The 20,276-nt window shown below is 43.6% G+C and overlaps 4 protein-coding genes across 4 annotated transcripts; 1 reads left to right on the forward strand and 3 right to left on the reverse strand.

The window, feature by feature from the left end:
• Positions 1-946: 946 nt before the first annotated feature.
• Positions 947-2,607, reverse strand: gadd45ga (growth arrest and DNA-damage-inducible, gamma a). The gene is made up of 4 exons (XM_036527008.1): positions 2,508-2,607; positions 2,219-2,320; positions 1,867-2,077; positions 947-1,736 (listed from the first exon to the last, which is right to left on the reverse strand). Exons 1-4 carry the CDS (start codon positions 2,558-2,560, stop codon positions 1,623-1,625), a joined length of 480 nt encoding a protein of 159 aa, XP_036382901.1. The 5' UTR covers positions 2,561-2,607; the 3' UTR covers positions 947-1,622.
• A 3,557-nt stretch (positions 2,608-6,164) lies between these two features.
• Positions 6,165-6,825, reverse strand: LOC118776812 (growth arrest and DNA damage-inducible protein GADD45 gamma-like). The gene is made up of 3 exons (XM_036527396.1): positions 6,722-6,825; positions 6,396-6,603; positions 6,165-6,278 (listed from the first exon to the last, which is right to left on the reverse strand). The coding sequence occupies exons 1-3, from the start codon at positions 6,820-6,822 to the stop codon at positions 6,165-6,167; spliced, it is 423 nt and encodes a 140-aa protein (XP_036383289.1). The 5' UTR covers positions 6,823-6,825.
• A 3,295-nt stretch (positions 6,826-10,120) lies between these two features.
• On the forward strand, positions 10,121-10,821 carry LOC118776811 (growth arrest and DNA damage-inducible protein GADD45 gamma-like). Its single transcript, XM_036527395.1, has 3 exons — positions 10,121-10,266; positions 10,383-10,590; positions 10,708-10,821. Exons 1-3 carry the CDS (start codon positions 10,124-10,126, stop codon positions 10,819-10,821), a joined length of 465 nt encoding a protein of 154 aa, XP_036383288.1. The 5' UTR covers positions 10,121-10,123.
• A 1,742-nt stretch (positions 10,822-12,563) lies between these two features.
• Positions 12,564-19,816, reverse strand: creb3l3l (cAMP responsive element binding protein 3-like 3 like). The gene is made up of 10 exons (XM_036527085.1): positions 19,703-19,816; positions 18,693-18,827; positions 17,024-17,360; positions 16,589-16,686; positions 16,079-16,177; positions 15,752-15,858; positions 15,365-15,433; positions 14,876-14,960; positions 14,571-14,664; positions 12,564-13,729 (listed from the first exon to the last, which is right to left on the reverse strand). The coding sequence occupies exons 2-10, from the start codon at positions 18,825-18,827 to the stop codon at positions 13,353-13,355; spliced, it is 1,401 nt and encodes a 466-aa protein (XP_036382978.1). The 5' UTR covers positions 19,703-19,816; the 3' UTR covers positions 12,564-13,352.
• Between the last annotated feature and the right edge of the window lie 460 nt (positions 19,817-20,276).

A 20,276-nucleotide genomic window follows, 5' to 3' on the forward strand; every position in this document is an offset into this window, starting at 1 on the left:
GAGAGAGAGAGAGAAAGAGAGAGAGAGAGAGTGAGTGAGTGAGTGAGTGAGTTTGTTGCTGGGCCAGTAGGTCAGCTACATCTGTGAAGTTTCCTGAAAGACAAAGACTTCCATGCTATACAGTGAGCAGGTGTGGGAGGGTGCTGGCTACCTGAGACTCCCTTTCATGTAGGAATACACCTGACAATCCTCCCTCCCTAACTCTCTCACAACACATACACACACACACACACACACACACACACATGCACGCACGTGTTCATCCAGCTGTTCTCAATCTACTTTTCTGTTGTTGATCCTAGCTGCTGCATGTGCAGACCACGAGATGAGCCAGGCTTTCCAACTTGTTAATTTGAGGTGGTCTCTGTGCTGCAGAGACATATCAATGTACCCCCGCTTATGATAGGTCCTTCACCTCCCACACCAGTTCAACACCAGACACCCAGTCCCTGCACCGCAGGGTGGAGGCAATGCACACAGCAAAATCTCCAACCTAAACACTGTGCAGTACAGAACCCCCCACCTTCCCCATCAGGCTAGCTCTGTGCCGCCTGTGCAGTAGCTGTGCTCCACACAGACAGGCTTGCCTGCCATTCACAGCCCCCACGGTTGTGCAAGCTGTTGCAGGAGGCAGCTGGTGTACGAGCGGGGAGAGGCCAGACACAGCCAGGGCTGCCTTGTGTCGGCACACTATTGTTCCACAGTAACCGTTGGCTTGGTGACCAGCCTGCAGGCCAAAGCCTTTGGTGCCAGGCCTCAAGCCTCAGTTCTACTGTGTACTTTTCATTTTCTGCCAAATCTGGTGTCATCACTTCTTTTTTTTTTTTTTTACAACTCTGTAAAATGTATGCAAATGGACTGGTTACCTACTGTGTCAAGGCTACAGAAAACTCCCACAGTGCATGACTCAGAGATAAAGTTTCAAATATTTATTTCAAAGCACATAATGAGGTCGCTCTACAGTTTCAAAACAGGTTGACACAATGACACATTACTGCTCACTCTCTCTTTCACTGAAGTCAGAGTGAAGCAGTGAATCAACACCCTGAAGAGTCTCTGCGCTGTCTTGCTGCCAGGACAGTCTCATCTCCTCATCTCCACGTGCAGAAAACATAAAAACGTCCCCTTTTGCAACAAGGAGCTTGTGTCACCTGCGCCTCGGTTCATGTCTTTTATAGCCAGTTCAGTTCTTTTTTCCCTTCATGCCCCTTGCAGGATTTGACTTTTTTGTTTCTCCTTCACAAAAAAAGTCCCCATAACCTTTGTCTCCACAGCCTCAAGAGGTCATTGCCACCTTCGTCTCTGGTCCTCGAACGCCCCCCTGGTTCAACTGACCACCACTGCGGTCAGGGGGTTGCAGACAGGGTTCTGCAGAGAATGTCCCAGTTCTCCCTGTGAAGGTCCCCACTGCGCTCAGTTCCAGACTGCTCTCCAGGACATTCAAACGCGCCCCAAGCCAATCCACTTTCATCTGATCCCTCCCGCAGGATAATCCAGAGAGTTCTGGAATTTGCCAGAGTGTGATCCACCTGCTCTGGTAGGATGACACCGCAACCAGAGGTTAAGCGTTTTCACCATCTTCATCATCATCATTGTCGCCTTCTCCGACCAGACGTCAGGGTTCATCGCTCAGGAAGGGTGATGGTTGGCACCCACTCGTACACGCTGCGGCTCTCCTCGCAAAACATGGTGAGCGTCTCCAGAGCGGAGCCCTTCCAGGAGTCTGCGTTGGGGCTCTGTTACAAAAGACAAAACAAACCTGGCGATTAGCTTCATGGCAGATAAGAGGCATCGACACGCCGACGTGATCAGCCGGTTGCCGCATGGCAAAACAATGTATAGACCGGTTAAAGAGACGGTACTTACCGTGACTACAATGCAGTGTGCATCTTTAGCTTCCCCGGACTCCTCGGTGCCGAGGATATCGGCGAGACGCTCGATGTCATTCACCCTGACCACGTTGATGTCGTTGTCAAAGCAGAACGCCTGGATCAGGGTGAAGTGGATCTGCAACGCGATGTCACACTCGTACTCTTCGTCTGACGCCAGCACGCAGAAAGCCACGCTGTCTGGGTCACTGCATGACAAAAAACGAAAGCAGCGGTTGAGAACTGGCACTTTCAGAATCTTGTAAGAAACTGATCAAACATCAAATGATGAGAAACTGCATCGGAAGACGGTGCACGCGTGCATCACATAGACGGCTTCAGATACTTACACATTCATGACTTGTGCAGACTCGTAGACACCAACTGTTAGACAGTCTTGTTTCTTCGCAGAAACCAAAAGCTCCTCAAGGGCACTGCCAGCGGACTGCATTCTGAAAATGACATGGAGGAAAATGTACACTTGTAAATACATTGCCGCAATACGGTTACTAGAGACGCAAATCTACCTATATTACAGTCATTATCTAACTAAACATGAAACTCGACTGTTATCTAGTTCTTGGTGCATAACACCTTCTCCAGAAACATCCACGTATATTCAGTGGAACATGCATTTACCTGTCACTGGCTTCGACGGTGTTGTCCTGTCCACGAAATTCTTCCAGAGTCATAGTTATTATCCAGTTAATGTCAGATACGAGATAAGTCCTTGTTTGCTTGACTGTACCGCTCGTCTGTGAGGCGTAAGAGCATTGTCAGCGCATTTATAGTCCGTGAGCGGCGTTTCTCGGCAGTGGGCTGGATATTCCGCGTCTGCCTCTGCTGATTGGTTCACAGAACAAAACGAATGCAAATATGCCCCACAGTAATTACAGCGGCGCGTGTCAGCACCCCACGTGGGGGTGGAATCACAAGTGCTGTCTTTGTCATCGTGGTTACCGGGCAGACCCTGGCTTGCTTTTTTAATTGCTTCAAAGAGATTTACAAAAAAAAAAAAAAAAAAAAACAAGAAGAGGGGGAATAACTTCAAATATACAGCACGCGGCGGCAATTCCCAATCGTTGCACCTGCGATGAGCTGGCTTTAACATTTCGCTCCCTCACAACTTTCATATTTAACTTTTAAAAATTGGTTTATAATAAAAAAAGATGTCCCCATAACAAAAAGTTGCAAAACTTTCACTCTTTCACCGATTTTCAATGTCTTAATCTTCTTTTAGCCTTTATCGTTATCTTGTTTTAGATATACGCGTCGCACACATAAGACCAGAATCACCAGATTGAGCACGGCACACGCCACTGTTTTGCATCTGTAAAGGGGCCCCATAATTGCCGGACTTTGGCGTGTGGCAATTTACGCCCAGGACACTCCGGGCCTGTCATAATAGCTGCCGTGTCCCACCTGCCGCTCGTGCTGTGAGGTGGGGGGTCGACGTATATGTGCTCTGACCGTATCTCCTCGATCTAGCCATCAGTTTTCCGTAACAGCTGCTAGCACGTCTAAGGCGACACGAGCCTGCAAGCCCATCTATAGACAGCATTTTTCTTCCTCTGGCCGTTGAATAATTCAACATTTGTCTGTTCGATTTGTGTCAGTATGTTACCACCATGGCAACAAAGGACTGTCACAAGTGGTTTAAATATGGCTTCATTAAGGGCGCACAGACTCATGATTAAGGGGACGCACGCGCATATTTTGCTAAGTATAGGCCTAGTAAAATCCTAAATATAAAAAGGGCATGCAGAGTGTAATGGTAAAACAAGCCGACTATGCCTGTGGTTTTGCCTCTTAATTTCCTGTCTCTCGAGGAATTTCCTCTCTATTCTGTTCCTTCATAAAAAAAAAATTTAAAAATACAACCAGATTTTCAGAGGTTTCAGAAGTATTTTGAATCTTTTGTATCTGTCGTATTTCAGCAGGGTTAAAGCAAAAAAATGTACTGATAGCAAGGCTGCAGAAAAGCAAAAAATATGGTTAAGGCGACACCTGCTGGTGAGCAGGAAGCATGACCTTTAGCCCAAATAGCTGGATGACGTATGGTTGAATGTGAAAAAACGAGTCGTGATGACAGCGCTTGTGCCGATTTAAGCAACGCATCCATTGATTTTGAATATAGAGGCCTTGTTCACTACATTGGACTGGAAATCTAGAGGCAACAAACGTGTCACCATAGTGGTCACTTACAAAACAGCCGACATACTTCAGAGCAAAGCCATTTATTTGCTCTGCTCACACTTACGTAGTTCAGTATCATCCATTTATCAGCAACACAACTGTTGTGTGATATGTACTGAAGAAATTTAGATTAAGCACTTTTGCTTCACAGAGGTGACCCACCTGGGAATCAAATAGGTGTGCTTTGAGTAACAAAACCTGCTCCTTACTGTCACACTACGCTGCTGCACTAGATGTGCTAGCCAAGCCTTGCATGTTAATACACAATATGGGACAGGCGATTGAACAACAGTGAGAATCCAGCCCATAGCTCTTTCTTCTGCTAGAATGTCTGTCTGGCCTGCTCAGCTCCCTGGCAAAAACCAGGGAGTGCACACAAATTCACCAGTATTTCCACATTCAATCAATGAATCAATCGAAATGCATTAATTAAAGGCAAATGATTTCCTGGCCCCAGTGAAAAGCAGTGAAGAGAAAACTGTGGGAAAGGGGAACAGACAATAGAATGAGAACAGGAGGGCTAGGGAATGAGCACACCCCAGATCAGCTGGCTGCTGACCTTCAGAGAGCTGCGGTGCCCTGGCAGTGAGTGCACTGGGCAGTGAGGATTTTTCATGACAGAAGTGGGAAATATCATGGCACAGCCTTCCAAGGGAGTGTTATTTGTTTTTGTATTTAGGGGACACCCTAAAACAGGGTATCTTCCAAACCTCATGTTTTAATATATCCATGTATGCAATTGGATATGTGTTAACACCTTGTTCCAGGGTATGACAGTGGTGCCCTGCCTGGGATTTCGACGTGCAGCCCTTTAATTCCAGTTCCATGGTTCCTGCCGGCTATGCAACGTTACTGTTTTTGTGATGTCCCTAGGTGCCCTGGAATGCTTCTCCTTTAAAGACCCTCAAAGGAAGTGCAAGAGTGGAAGACTTAAGGTATCTTCAAACAGACCGCGACAGCCATTGCACATCTACTGCTTTATGTAAATCTGCTTTTAGCTTTTTATATCACTGGGGTGAGGCTGTATTCTAAATGCCACATATCTGCAAGCATCATATTCTGATTTTCAGAGAGTAGGTTTTTAGTTTTAATAATTTTACAGTGCATACTGTTAAGTTTCTATCCTATAGAAACAACTTAAAAAAAAAGTATATGGGATGCTGAAGCATACCTCTGGTTACGCGACCACCAACTCAAAGAGACGTGGTTCTGTTGTTCACTGGACTGTACCACTGCATGCGTTTTGCAGTTACCACTGCCATCTAGTGGTGACAGTCATAATAACCACGGCCATTTCATTTTTTTTTTAGAAGTGTTTCGAAGTAATCGAATTAAAATCAAAGTTGTATGTTGTGGAATCACGACTGAGGGTAACGACAGAAATCGTTTACTCTTTATGCTCCTTAAAAAAATAAAAATACCATATTCCTATTGTATGTAGATCACAGGTAGACATGTTCAGACGTCATGGAGAAATGCACTTCCACAATTATAAAGTCAAAATGTTTATTTAGCAACATGAATAAGACAGGTACAAATTCTAAGTCAAATCCTTACAGACAGAGTAATGTTCAGTCGTTTTTGACTTAGAGAACGTTCATGTTTTGTCTACTCACAGCAACATATATCCAGCAAAAGATCAACGTCACGTGGATATCTTGAATCTATTCTTCATTCTTACAGAAATTCTTGGCATACATTGGTATTATATGTCCGCAACTGTCCTTTGTTCGGACCATTTTCCTCTTTTTGCCTCCTCTGTTAAGTCTGGAGCGCGTAACTGCAAAATGTCCTCTTGTTCCCTTCTACTATTCGACCTCTTCTGCTTGTTCTTCCGAGAACAGCTCTGCCAAAACTCGTTTCTCGTCTCGCCATCGGTACACCAGTCCGCATCCGCAGAAAGGATGGGGAGTCATCCTGGCATGAACCGACCGACGCCTAACCGCAAGGACCTCTCCGGCTGGTCCTCGCGCTTCCTGGAACTGGAATCCTCTGCAGGAACATCCAGGGATGTGTGGAATTCACGTCATCCTTGTCTTGTTCAGGATGATAATTCCGTCAGGTTTACAGCTTCTCAAATGAGAGTTGCAAAGTCCCGGTTCAGCGCTCGGGGAGAGTGATCTCCGGCACCCAGTCATTCAGGCTACGGCTTTCCTCGCAGAACAGGTGCAGCTTCTCCAGAGCTGGGTCCTCCCACGATCCTTCAGCTGGGTTCTGTTTCAGCACAAGAGGGAAAGGAAACATTAGCATCGCTGTCCCAAAAGCAGACTCTGGTCTACTTTAAAAATGTTCAGCTCAACTCAAGAATCATTTTGCTGGCATAATACATACCGTGATAAGGACGCAGTGCGCATCTTCAACATCCCCAGCCTTGTCGCCCAAAAGGTCGACCAGTCGCTGCATGTCGTTCACTCTGACGATACTGATGTCGTTGTCGAAACAGAACGCCTGGATGAGGGTGAAGTGAATCTGCAATGCGATGTCACACTCGTACTCCTCATCGGTTGCCAGCACGCAGAAGGACACGCTGTCAGGATCACTGGAAATGGAAAAAGAAAACGTTTTAGTGTCTGTTCATGCAACCATAGTGCAGATGAAACGAGTAATAAAGTATTGCGGAGGAAATGCAGGCATGACTGTAAGTTAAGTGTACTTACTCGTTCATGATTTTTGCAGACTCATAGACGCCAATGGTGAGACGGTCCTCCGAGTGAGCCGCCACCAGTGCTTCCTTCAGAGATTTGCCTGGACTCTGCATCTTGCTGTTACGTAGTGAAGGGGGATATCGACCGATGTGCGGAATCAACAGCTTTGTATCAACCCAGTGGCAGGTCACAGTCTATATATACGGTCTGCGAGCCAACTGAAGTTTGCAGCGGGAGCTTTGATTGGCTCTGAGAAGACAATGCTTGACCTCTGGTCAGACGCGTGCCCATAGACTAGTCTTTTGGAAATGTGAATAACAGTTATGGTAAATTACAATAAAGTCTGAACTTTTTTGAAAATGCCGAGGCATAAGGTCAGGGCTGCGGCACTGTTTTATTTCTGAATGTTTCGGCTAAAATGGTGGAATAAATACATCTACGAAGCAAAAATACCATACAGCTGACTTATTACCTCTGAAAAAGTTTTGTATTAAATTTTTGTCTGCCAGTTGGTAAACTCTATTTTTGATTAATGAATGTGGATGTTTGTCAACATTAAACCACGCCTAAAATTGCATACATAGAGGAAGATACATACAATGTTACTCCTACAGTTTTGAAACAACCAAAAAAGTTTATTGAAGCAGGCAGATTGCTCGTGGCACGCGTTGCTGCTTTGCATTTGTAAAGCTTTCTTATTAGACAATAGCCCAACTTCGGCGCGTGGCATCTGGAATGTCTCCTTACTTTTTTTTTCCTCAGGGCAATCCGGCTCCATCTGCCGACGTGGGGGTAGGGCAGGGGTTAACTTAAGCCACCTCTGTTTTGAATCTTGATAGATAGCTGCACCTGTACGTTTTAATTAGCAGTAGTCTTTCGGTTCTGTCATGCAGTGTTTTCAGTTTAAATTGCAACGTCTATCAACCTATGATGAAACAGGGAGATAGAAATAAAAAGTAAAAATACACCTACATTGATAGCAATAGCGTGTTGAATTAAGAAGTGCTGCCTAAGCATGACTACACACTCCAAAGAAGGATAATGTTTTTATGATGTTGCATTGCGTTGGAGATGGTCCAAAATAGATCAAGAGAATGAATATTAATTATTCAATGGCCACAGTTATCGATGCACGAGCAGAACTAACACTGCTTATTTGTTGTTGTTTTTTTACTTGTGGAAAACAACAACAGGATTTCCAGACAACGTTATACGTTGTCAGACAATTTATGCAACGCACACGCTGCTAATTTGCATCTGTACAGAGCAGTCAGATGAGGGCAGGGTTCGGCATGCGCTTCTGTTCGCTGATGATTCTGCACCCGGACCACCTGTCACTCGTGGCTATTCTGTTTAAAGTGGGGGAAGGGCGCGAGCAGTGTGGTGGCCAGTTTTTTTAGGTCCTCAGATGCGATTGTAGTTCCAATCCGCCTGCACGCGCCACGCACAGCAAAGAGGTGTATGAAACAAGTTTTCACTTTGAAGACATTCAGTGGCCCAACTAATTATGGCCAGCTGAGAGGTATTGTCCCAACATGTTCGTCACGGAAGCTGTTACAGTACAATAATCCCAAGATCTAAATATTTCTACGAAATAAATGTAATCTATCAGCACTAACAGGTCTCTCAAACCTGTGTTTTACCATGGCCATTCCAACACACGTCACACATGTCTAAATGAGCATATAAATGTTAATGTTGATTGAGCAATTGATTGAGGGTGTCTCTGTTGATGTTTTGGTTAGGACTGCTGGTATCGACGAGATAAACCTAGTGCTGATTTTTTGCACGTGCCTATCAAGGAGGCATTGAACTGATCACAGGGAAAAATTCCAGTAACTGTATCCCAAACAAACCACGTTGGAAGATTCTACACGAGACATGTGTCTGATATGTTATGTGCTATAGGCGACGAAATTACATAAAAGTCTGTTTAGTAAACTTTCGTGGGGATTTGCAGTAAGTGTTTGTTTGTGTGCATTGCTTGACTCCGCAGCACAAATTAAACAGGCCTGGCTCCTCCCTGGCATGCGTTTCAATGAATCCCTTACAATGCAGAAGTAGCTGGTCGATTATTTAGTTCAATTTGAATCTTATCGAAGTTTGGTGTGACACGCGCTGCTCCACATTTGTAAAGACTCGTGGACAATAGGCAGGCATGCAGCAGCATCTGGAGGTCTGGACTATTAGGTTTTTTTTCCTCTCCTCTTCATAGCGACACTTGTCCATCTGCTCCAGGAGGGCTATCCATAAAGGTGGGGGATGGTACTTCGACGTTCGATTTTCATCCACTATCATTACTATCACGTCTGTTAGTTACTTTAATATTTTGCAAAGAAAAATGATCATGAATGTGGTGTTCTATCGAGCTCGGGACATCAATATTGCAAACTTATATGTGGGCTATCGCCAGAGTACTTGGATGGCATTCACTGATATTTAAACTTGTGGGGATAACTATATCTGGAGTTTTCGCTTTGTTTTGTCTTTAGTTTTCTTTTCTTTAGGTTTAAAAATGATACTTTCAAAAATCTATTTTATCCTTACTAGTTCTTGCCAAGTGGGGGGAAAAGTTCGATTTGTTATACAATAAATAAATAAATACAGGGTGTAAATCGCCAACGACCATGGTTTGCTCTATCTTCTGCAGCAGATTGTGCACGGCACACGCTGGTCATTTGCATTTGTAAAGAAGGTCTAATAATAGCTGCGATTTCATACTGGCGCGAGCATAATGGCATCCTTTCAGCCAACTTCTTTACAGAGGACCGCAGCTCCACCTGTCGCGAGCCAGTTTTTTTTTTTTTTTTTGCAGAAGGGGGATGCCGGGTGGCACGGGTCGCCAATGATTATCAGCGAATCCTGGCCAGTATAGTATTATTCCATAATTTACTTCACGTTTAAAAATGGTACGCTATATCCGACATGTATACAGATGCTTATATTTATATGTAGCCTATTACAGAATTTAATGGCTGGATATTATTTATACAGTTACTGGGGTAATTTTAAGTTGTTGTACACTTGTGGTGTGCATCTGAAAAAGTTCTTTTTTAAATTACTGAAACTTCTAACGTAAGAATAAGAATTAGGTCAAGCAGCATAACTTCACTGTTGTGCGCGTCGTTAATCAAAAGTAGTTTTTTTTCTGAGCAGGAAAGGTCAGTGCGTATACGGCTAACAAAAGACGTGACGTGTCATCAGGCCTCATCAATCTGCCACGAGCCAGAGTGACAATACTATTAGCATACCAATACAATGCTCAAGCAGCCAATGAGGTGCCACTACATTCACAACGACCAGGGAGACCAGAGTATAAAAACGCAGCCTGAACCAAGGGTACTCGCAGAGCTTTCGGAGTTATCCGACTTTCGATAAACTGAGACACTCGGAGGACCATTAATCGTTATCATCATGACTTTCGAAGAAGTCCTCGTGCAGAAAACCGCCGTGAGAGTTCAGTCCACCGGCAAGGCACTGGAAGAAGTTTTGATTTCGGCTAAAAACAACAAATGCCTAACCATTGGAGTCCACGAGTCTGCTAAAGTTATGAATGTGTAAGTATTTCCCCGATAAACGAGCAACCAGAGATGTAGACTATTTGGTTTATTATTCAATTTGAATATGAGTATATTTGTATACTAACATTGTCTTTAATTTTTAAAATTTCCAGTGATCCTGACAGCGTGTCCTTCTGCGTGCTGGCAACCGATGAGGAGTACGAGTGTGACATCGCATTGCAGATTCACTTCACCCTCATCCAGGCGTTCTGTTTCGACAACGACATCAGTATCGTCAGAGTGAACGACATGCAGCGACTGGTCGACCTTTTGGGCGACAAGGCTGGGGATGTTGAAGATGCGCACTGCGTCCTTATCACGGTATGTATTATGCCAGCAAAATGATTCTTGAGTTGAGCTGAACATTTTTAAAGTAGACCAGAGTCTGCTTTTGGGACAGCGATGCTAATGTTTCCTTTCCCTCTTGTGCTGAAACAGAACCCAGCTGAAGGATCGTGGGAGGACCCAGCTCTGGAGAAGCTGCACCTGTTCTGCGAGGAAAGCCGTAGCCTGAATGACTGGGTGCCGGAGATCACTCTCCCCGAGCGCTGAACCGGGACTTTACAACTCTCATTTGAGAAGCTGTAAACCTGACGGAATTATCATCCTGAACAAGACAAGGATGACGTGAATTCCACACATCCCTGGATGTTCCTGCAGAGGATTCCAGTTCCAGGAAGCGCGAGGACCAGCCGGAGAGGTCCTTGCGGTTAGGCGTCGGTCGGTTCATGCCAGGATGACTCCCCATCCTTTCTGCGGATGCGGACTGGTATACCGACGGCGAGACGAAAAACGAGTTTGACTCCCGTGGTTAAAGGGAGTAAACGTCGTTTGGGGAGGCGCTGGTGAAGCGTAAGGTGTTGAAGAGGCGTTTCTGGACTTTATTTAATGGACAGTTGTTCTTACAAGTTGTAGCACTCATTGGTAATTATGATTGTTTTACACAAAATGTCTGGTCTTCTGGAAAAAAAAAACTTATCTCTCGAAATATCTCGAAGTATTGCAATAAAAACGTTAAATTAATTTATGTGTCACTTGTTCATGCTATGTCAAATGTGTGTTTCATAGTTGATTTTATTTCACATCTGACCAACCAAACAGGAGTATTCGATGCAGGGAGGCACAACGTACACGTAACACAACCCTGATTACCCTCACTTTGATTTGTTTTTTAAACATACAATACAAAAAAAAAGTTTCATTGCAAGTTTGTGGACGTCTGCGAAACTTGTATTCATTTGCATCGCAACTAGACGGCGCGTTCCGTCTGCAGCACGCCGCTCACCTCACTGATCTGCATGTGTATGGAGCGAGCACAATGGTTGGGTTCTGCCCCGTGACACCTCGGGGAGCGTAGACAAGGGGTCCCTTTATCAGCCAGATGTCTGCGCAGCGACTCTGCGCCATCTGCCACGTTCACCACGGGGAAGGGGGGCACGCCGTGTTGTCATATGGTGTCCGTCCAGCTGGCTGTATTGTTTCATAGGGGCCCTCGAGTCTCCTGCTGACAGAATTTTGTCAGCTTTCAGAGAGATTCAAAAACAGCACTTACGGTGTTTTGAACTAGGCTGATCTGACTACATTTTACCGACTGCATTATCTTTGGACATGGTTTCACAGTAGTCTAAAACCTTAAATACGTGTGGGGAAACTTCACTGCAAACTTTGCCCTTTGAATGAAGAATGAACTTACAAGCAGAGGAATTCATTTTCAAAGACAGAATTGTGTTGTTGAAAGGGGAATGCCATAAAGTCTGAGGTTTGATTAATATTCAATAAACAAGAATCATAGCAAAACACAACACATGGTTTTTGTTGATTGTATTTTTATAATGTAATTTAAAATGAAAGAGAACAAGAAAATACAATCTATAAAAACTAACAGAAGACATGTCAACATGTGTCATTTACATATATATATTTTAAAAAACATTAATGAGCAGTACTGCAATAAGACTGATAAAAATGAGATGGAGTAATCATTCCAGACAATTTAAAGCACAGGAACACCACTGCATCTGTTACATGTCACATACAGCCTGTCTGCGCGACAGGCCGGAGGGTATGATAATGTTGAAAAACTGCATAAAATCATAATAACAAAAATGCTTCACTGTCATGACAGGTCATAACATTTTCATCAGTATTTACATGGATATACATTACATTCAGACTACATCATAGAACAGAGAGTACAGTGCATTTCCATATCTACAAGAACAGAGAGGTTTTCAAAAGGGGTTCTGTTAGGGCCTGGAATCAGGGAGCAGGTTCACAAAAGACCCAACAATGAACAGTGTTATTTGAACTACATTTACACTCATTAACACTTACATTTTATTTTTTTGATTCAGTAATTAACCGTTCATAACTGTCACTTGCAGGGAAAATGTTTACTGGATATTTTTGTCAGATACAAGTTTTACATACCACCTGGAATCCATTAATGTGATGTTTCTGTCCTCTTTTGAAACCAACCCATTCATAGACTTGACTATCAAATATTTCGCAGTCATTGAAGCTTCAGAGAACACAAAATCAAGAAGCCACAGATGATTTGGTAAAAAAAGAAAGAATGCACAATTTACTACAATCATAAAGAAACACACATGATAGACTGACTAAAGCGCTATGAACACCCTTGCTACAAGGGAAAATGAAACTGGCATAATTTCTAAAAGCCAAGTGTTGCACTGCTTGGACAAAAAAGCGAGGAATCACAAGCCCAGCCAGTACTTTTTCATTATACTTAATACATTATACTTCACACCCATACAGTAGGTGCAATGTAATTTGTCTGTCAGCCAATATACTCTATATACTTCCAAGGGTATGGAAAAATGGAATTAACATTATCAATCAGAAGGAGGCTCTGAATGAACAAAAAAAGATATTGACAAAGTGCGAACACAAGACTAAGTCCACCAGGATAAGAGGGTAACATCAGTAAACATCTATCCAAGAATGTGTTCACCCATTCACCCCCAACCCCACCCACTCCAATATATACACATGGCCTACTGCCGAAACTTTTACAATACACCCCCCTTACAACGATCCCTTTTTAAATTTTTTTTTTAGCTTTACATTTCATCAGATCGGTGCTGCTGAATTATGACGGAGGTCGGTTTCCGGTCGATCCAGTTCTCCCTTGTCCCGGTCACCTGGTAGTCCACCGGTGGTACTGACGGATCCCGCCGGCCCTCAGGACCAGCCGCAATAGAATTCATCTCTGTGTTGGCAGGGTTCGGGAAGTCTGAGGACGAGTTGCTGTTGACTCCAGATTCGGACTCTGGCCGCTCCACTCTCTGATAGTCAGGGGTGTGGTTCTGACCGCTTGAGAGCATGGCTTTGCTATTTTCCACCTTGGCCACCAGGAGGAGCTCATCTTCATCAACTACCTCCATGGAAGAGAGCCTTTCTACATTTTCTGGGATGGAACGAAGGGTTCTGGACAGCACTACACAGACGAAAAAAAAAAACAACAAAAATTGTCTCGTGTATCTACTGAATATCACAATTACATACAATACAGTGCAATATTATTCTTCAATTTATCCTGTACCTCTGAAATACCATCATTATATAAATATAGTATATTACTGTTGTTGTCAACAGCTTCACATGAAAATATTTACTGCAAGGTAGAACTAACATATTCCAATCCCCTTCCTTTTAGCATATATGTTAAAACTGTATGGAAGTGGGTTTTTGTTTTTATGTTGTAAACATATAAATCCAAACTGGAGCAGCAGGGGGTTGGGGGGTAACAATACAACACATTCCACACAGCTCATCCCAGCCCTTTGAATCTCCACTCTATGCAATGCATTGTGGGAAGACAAAGAAACAGTCACATTAGTTCTGGTCTGTAGCAGGGTTGCCACTTCCAACTACAGACTTAACGCCAAAGTGCTGTCAAACTAAAACCAAAGGAACAATAACCGATGTCTCAGAATTCTAACATGAATTTTCCATCCCATCCCATCACTGCTTTTCTATGAAACTAGCACCGTGCCAGTACCTAAAAATATCAAAAGCAAACACTCCTCAATGACAATAAAACTCCCTGTACATAAATTCAAATTGATTAATGGATTGGTCACAACTGAAGTTGGGATCATAATGTATTTACATAAAAAATGTATTTTCTATACTTTTCTTTTTCATTTTGAATCCTGTTGAGTCAGACAGGGGAGATTCTGCACATCTGGCAACCCAAAGAAGATACTGAAAGGAAAGATGGTGAAGGGTGCCAGATGTTCCTCCATTCAGGACAGAATAAAGGGGGCAGTACTCACCTCCCGAGGGGGTGTAAACATCCTTCTGACCCCCGCTGCTCCCAAAGGGGTTCACCGAGGGGAAGATGATCAGACAGAAGGACAGGAGGAACACCTGGAGCACAAAGTAACCACAAAACATAACCTGTAAACTATCTGTACTCCTGAGCAGAGAGATACTGTGTAAATATGTGTGTGTGTGTGTGACAGGACAGGAGGACTTGTGAAGGAGGCTGGGGGAGGTGTTGGTATGATAAGGGAGGGGTTTGGGGGAGGGGTTTGGAGGTATTGTTACTATTGCAGGGTAGGCGGGACATGTGTCTTACCATGACACAGGTGCTTGTGGTGGTGGTCTTCATGGTGGTCAGTTTCATCAGAGCCTGCAGCTTCCTAAGCTGCTCAATCAGAGACCTGAAACCAGGAAGACATGTTATAACCCAATTCCACCTGTACCAAACACAGACCTGAAACCAGGATATCAAACCCTGGCGTAATATCAGGAAGACAAATCCTCAGAGGTCACTTCTGTTTAAAACTAGGAAGAAGCGACTGCTTGCAATCACTCAACCTCTTAATTTTAATGGCAGATTTCGAGTAACAGCTGATCACACTTATGATCCAAACTGCTGCTCCAAATGGACCATTAAAACAAAGTATCTAGCCATTTAGTAATCATCTTCTCTTGCAGTCTAGAGGAAACAGTGGTGAACAAGGTGAGTGCATAAATAACTACCACTCATTTTCACCATACACAGTGCAACAGGCATTACTCATAATAACAATAATGAGGATTACAGTCATATTGACAATCTTACATGTTTTCTTTCTGCAGCATTTGGACCTTCTTTTGTAGTTCCTGGTTATGTGCAGTACAGACCGCCACCCTGAGAGAAAACACAGCAGACAGTCAGTCAATCTAGCAATCAATCAATCTATCAACCAGTCAGCCAGCTCCTTCTAGAACTCCTTTGTGCTCCACAGAAGAAAAGGGGTACATTTGTATACTCATTCTCAGCTCACTGGAAAGTCAGTGACACCTGCTGCCTCAGCTCTCCTCTCTCCCTTAGTCAGGTGAGTCTTTGTGTCTCATATAGCCGATTCTACAAGCCCAGCAATGCAGTCTCCCTCTAGCTCTCTCTTTCTTTCTCCATCAGTCTCTCACTCTCTCTCACTCTTTCTTTCTCTCTGCCCCTCTCTCTTACCTGTTCTCCAGGCCATCCACATACACCTTCTTCTTCTTCCGGCTCTCCTGAGCAGACTGCTTGTTCCGAATCTTTCTTCTCACCCTCTTCAGAGTCCTCTCCTCAGCCTGAAACGGACATGGTCATCCAGTCATTCAGACTACAGTACTCTAGTAAGTTTCACTATGCATTTTGCATAGTTACAGAGGTGGGAATAGTCTTTAATTACCATATTCGGGTATTTTTAAGTGTTTCTACCCCAATTCTACCCTATTGGCTACTAATTCATATGGTCTGACCAGTGCTAATCTAGGGTTTCTACTAAAATAAAGGAGGAGAAACACTCACCTTTGTTAGGGGCAAGTGTGATGGTATGGATGCACCCTCTTTAGCAAGAAGTCTTCTTTCTTCATCTGTCAAAATTATTTCCTGGAACTGGAACTGGAACTGAGGAAATAAACAATATTCAGTTAACAGCTTAACCAGCTAGGCAGAATATGGGCTTGACTTTAAAATTTTATTTGACACCCTTTACAACCACTCAGCCTTTCAATTTAAAATGGGACCAGAGTTAACCAGAAGCCCCATGTCTCACTGACCTGCACATTTGTGATGTGGGTAAGAGCATACAGATCTGAACTGCACGTACCAGCCAGCCCACTACCAAAAAATAACACTAGATGGCAACAAAGTGCAGCCCCTGAATTTTCTTCCTTACAACTGTTTTGATCATAACCAGAGTACACTCACAGCTGTTTCAAGCTGGAGATAAAATGAAGAGCTCAGTATCTGTCCAGTTGACAAGAATTTGAGCTTGGCCATTTTAAGGAGTACTATACATGGCAACATATAAGGTACCTGGTTGGCTTTGTCGCATTGTGATGGCTCCTCCATGGCAAGAGTGCAGGGGACTTCATTACACTGGTCCTGCATCACCTCTGTGCTGTCCCAGTCATCTTATTGTAGAGGAAAAAGCAGCATAATTAAAAATCTGCACACCCACATATATATTTATAAATGTATAACTATATCTAAATCTACATATAACATTATGACATGCACTTGAATAATTATATCTAAATTTACGTATAACATTATGACATGCACTTGAACACACAGACACACATGTATATATGGAACATGAGAAATAATAATCAGTTCCCTTCCCTTTCACATTCCAACAACACATATTTTAATGCCCCTACAAAGTTAGCAGCTTCACAAGAGTTCAGTTCAGTTGGAAAGATCCATGAGTCAGAGTGCTTCAAATTCCTTGTTCGCTTGCACCCGTACCCAGATCAATGAAGACATCAGTGTCGGGCCTCTCCGACCTCACGCTCTCCAGAATGTCACCCCCTTCCTGACGGGAGTAGCAGTGGTCTGTCTGCACCGCCTCTGCGACTGCCTCCATCACCTCTGCCTGGGTGTCGGGAAGAGAGGCGGGGCTGGAGGCGGAGTCTGCTGCCTCTGGGCTGGGGGCGGGGTCTGTGTCGCTCTGGCAGGGGTTGTTGTGGCTGTCGTCTGAGATCCCACTGTCGCTACCCAGAGGAGAGTGGGACAGACAGGGGACGCAGTCGTCCTCCCCTAGCAGGCTGGACAGGAAGTCCTCGGTGTCCACGCCATTCAGCATCTGGAACAGAGGCAAAGCAGCAGGAACTCAGACACTGACATCCAGACAAAGAGTCTGTATTAGCGCTCAGGAAAACTCCCTCTGAGAGGATTCCCACTGCGTTTCTAACACTAAAGAGGTGACTCTCTGAGCTTGACGATGAGGACCCCCACCGGGCAATGCTCTACCAGTTCCGCCCCGGTCATCTACCCTTAAATAAACACATCCATCTACACACTCATCCACATACATGCTCACCCTATCACAACATTCATTCACACACACATCGCTCTTGCCTTAAAACACACTCATTCACATGTTTTACTCACAAATCCAAAGAAAGAGAATAACATTAAAATATGGAGGTTTTATATAAGAAAAGTGCGACACCAGCAACAAAGACATTAGTGCTAGGGGAAAGGAGTATCTGGGTTCAGGGAACCAAGATGCAGTCTGAGGTCAGTTTTCACAGGAGGAGTATCACTCAACACACACTCACACTTTCACTTTCTCTCTCTCCCTCTCCTTCCCCGAAAGGCTCTGCACTCCTGCCATGTTTGGCTTTCACCATAGCAGCAATATGCAACTCACCATATGAGAACTGCAAAAGTCTATAAAAATGGTTTGTTAACAGTACATTTAAAACGTTTAAGAACAGCTTAACAAAACGTTGGTGTAGAAAAAAAATTGAATAGTTTTTTTAATCTGCTTAATATGTGAGTCACTTCTGGCTCAATGAGTGGTCTTTAGACAACCCCTCAGTCTGTAACTGCTGTAAACAACTGCGGTTTCCTCTCGAGTTCTGACTTCCTCGAAGTTCCTGACTACCACACAACAGAATAAAAGAAGCGCAGCAAAGTGCAAACCTCCACTGCCCGTAACAGTTTTTAAAGCAGCTGTTAAAATGTAATTATTTCTGTCCTGTCCCAAAGCCAATCGTTTCATCACCATTCCTTATAAATCCATAAATTTCCACACAATAAACCTTTTCTAAACAACCTGTTCAAAAACAGATGCACAAGGAGCATCACGTGACCTTCGCCGGACCGATCAGTTATAGGAGAATGCACTCCACTCCATATAATTCGCATGCTTTCACTAATTCGCATACTTTCACTCTTTTGCTGGCACGCAACCGCAATCTGTTCCTTGAAGCAGAATTACAGTTATTATATTTGCCTACATTTATGGAAGGCAAATATAATTTACATTTACTGCTTTGACTGTGAAATGATTTGTCTCTATTTAAGTATAAGATGATTTTTTAGACAAAATCTTCTGTTAAATGTTCTTATATCCGAATACGTGAGAAGTGAAAATAAAGGTTCAGGTGCTTCAGAAGGAAGTACTCACATCCTGCTCAGAAAACCAGTCCTCCATCAACGCGTTTCCATCGGAGAAAAAGGGGTCTTCCGTGTTGCCATCCTGTAAGAGCATTCCCAAAAGATCTGCTCCGTCCAGCTCCGGGACATCGTCGGTGACAGACATCTGCAACGCATGAGGTTATCTGCTTAATCTCCCATTTCACACCTCTCCGCTCATTTCAACTGAATACTTTCAATGATTATAATGATTCCGACTAAAAGGTTCTGCAGTGGCTACGCACGGCTAAATGCGAACAATTTAGACGTTGTTTTTTAGCTAGCTTGTTCGTCTTGTAGTTGAATGTTAGCTTTCTATCTCTAAAGCTGCCTAGCTAGCTACAGTGCACATTGCGTCAGCCCTTAAAAACACCCCGCCCACTTCCCTGACAGTCACATGAAAACAACGCATCGAGTGACAGAACTGTAACATTAAAACCCTTGGAAATGCGTCCTTCTATTCAGCTATCTACCCTTTAATACCTCAAAAACTATATGATATAGTTTACATTATCTAAATGTTTACATTGTCTAAATCTACACATTTTAAATATGTTATGCCCAGTGGCAATCCTCCCCTGTATGCATTGCATTTTAATACGTGGCTAGTATGGCTATCTAGCCAGCTAACCTAGTAAATTAGCAAGATAGCCACTTGCCACCACGTCGGCTTTGGTTGCCATGCAGAGTCTAGTCTGCTGACAAGACGTTTATCTATATAGGTTGTGTGCAAGCAATGAAAAACACAGTCACAGACACAGTCTGCAATGCACTAACTTAGCTTATCAGTCAGTTAGCAAGTTAGCCATCTTGCTTCCTACAGGCGATAATAGATAAGACGGGTTGCTTGTCAGATCTAATTTGGCACATCGGTTAGCTTGCTAGCTGAATAAACGAGGACCCCTGAACTAGGCTTGATGGTTAGCTAACCGAAAACGAATGATCTAGTTAACGATAGAATAACAACTATATGGTACAGATATGAATATGTGACGATCTTACCCTTTTTTCTGAATCTTGCAGTGCCACGAATAACAATCACATGCGTAGACACTGACAGTCTGTGGATATTTTTCTGTGGCAAACGTCAGTGGTTACCCAGATCCTCTTCCTGATGAAATCACCTTCCAACAAGACAGAAATTACGTCACCTCGTAAAGACACCTCAGCAAACGTACGTCTTCGTACGTGCTCTTCTGGGAGATGTAGTTTTTTGGTGCGTTCCGATCGACGTGAGGAAGCGAAGTTTCGTTTATCTCGAAGCCACAATTTCTACACTGAATTAGAACGTTATGTTTGGCTTTAAAACCGCGAAATTGCTTAACAGAGTAAAACACACACATACACCGTTTGGAAGTAATTTTGCTTTCCTCCCAGAAGTTAAACCAAGCTGTGTTCTTTTTGAAGAACATTGTAAGGCTTAAAGCCTGTTCGTTTTGTGTGTGTAGTGTTAGCTGTCACAATGTAGACTTTATTTAAAAGCCCAGTTTTATTTAAATTGAACCTGTGGAAAATGTAGCACACCAGTCCAGAGGCTTGCCTACTGTCGCGTATTGATCGTGACTCAAACGCTTAT

This window comes from Megalops cyprinoides, chromosome 4, assembly GCF_013368585.1.
Source record: "Megalops cyprinoides isolate fMegCyp1 chromosome 4, fMegCyp1.pri, whole genome shotgun sequence".
In the NCBI taxonomy this organism is placed as follows: domain Eukaryota; kingdom Metazoa; phylum Chordata; class Actinopteri; order Elopiformes; family Megalopidae; genus Megalops; species Megalops cyprinoides.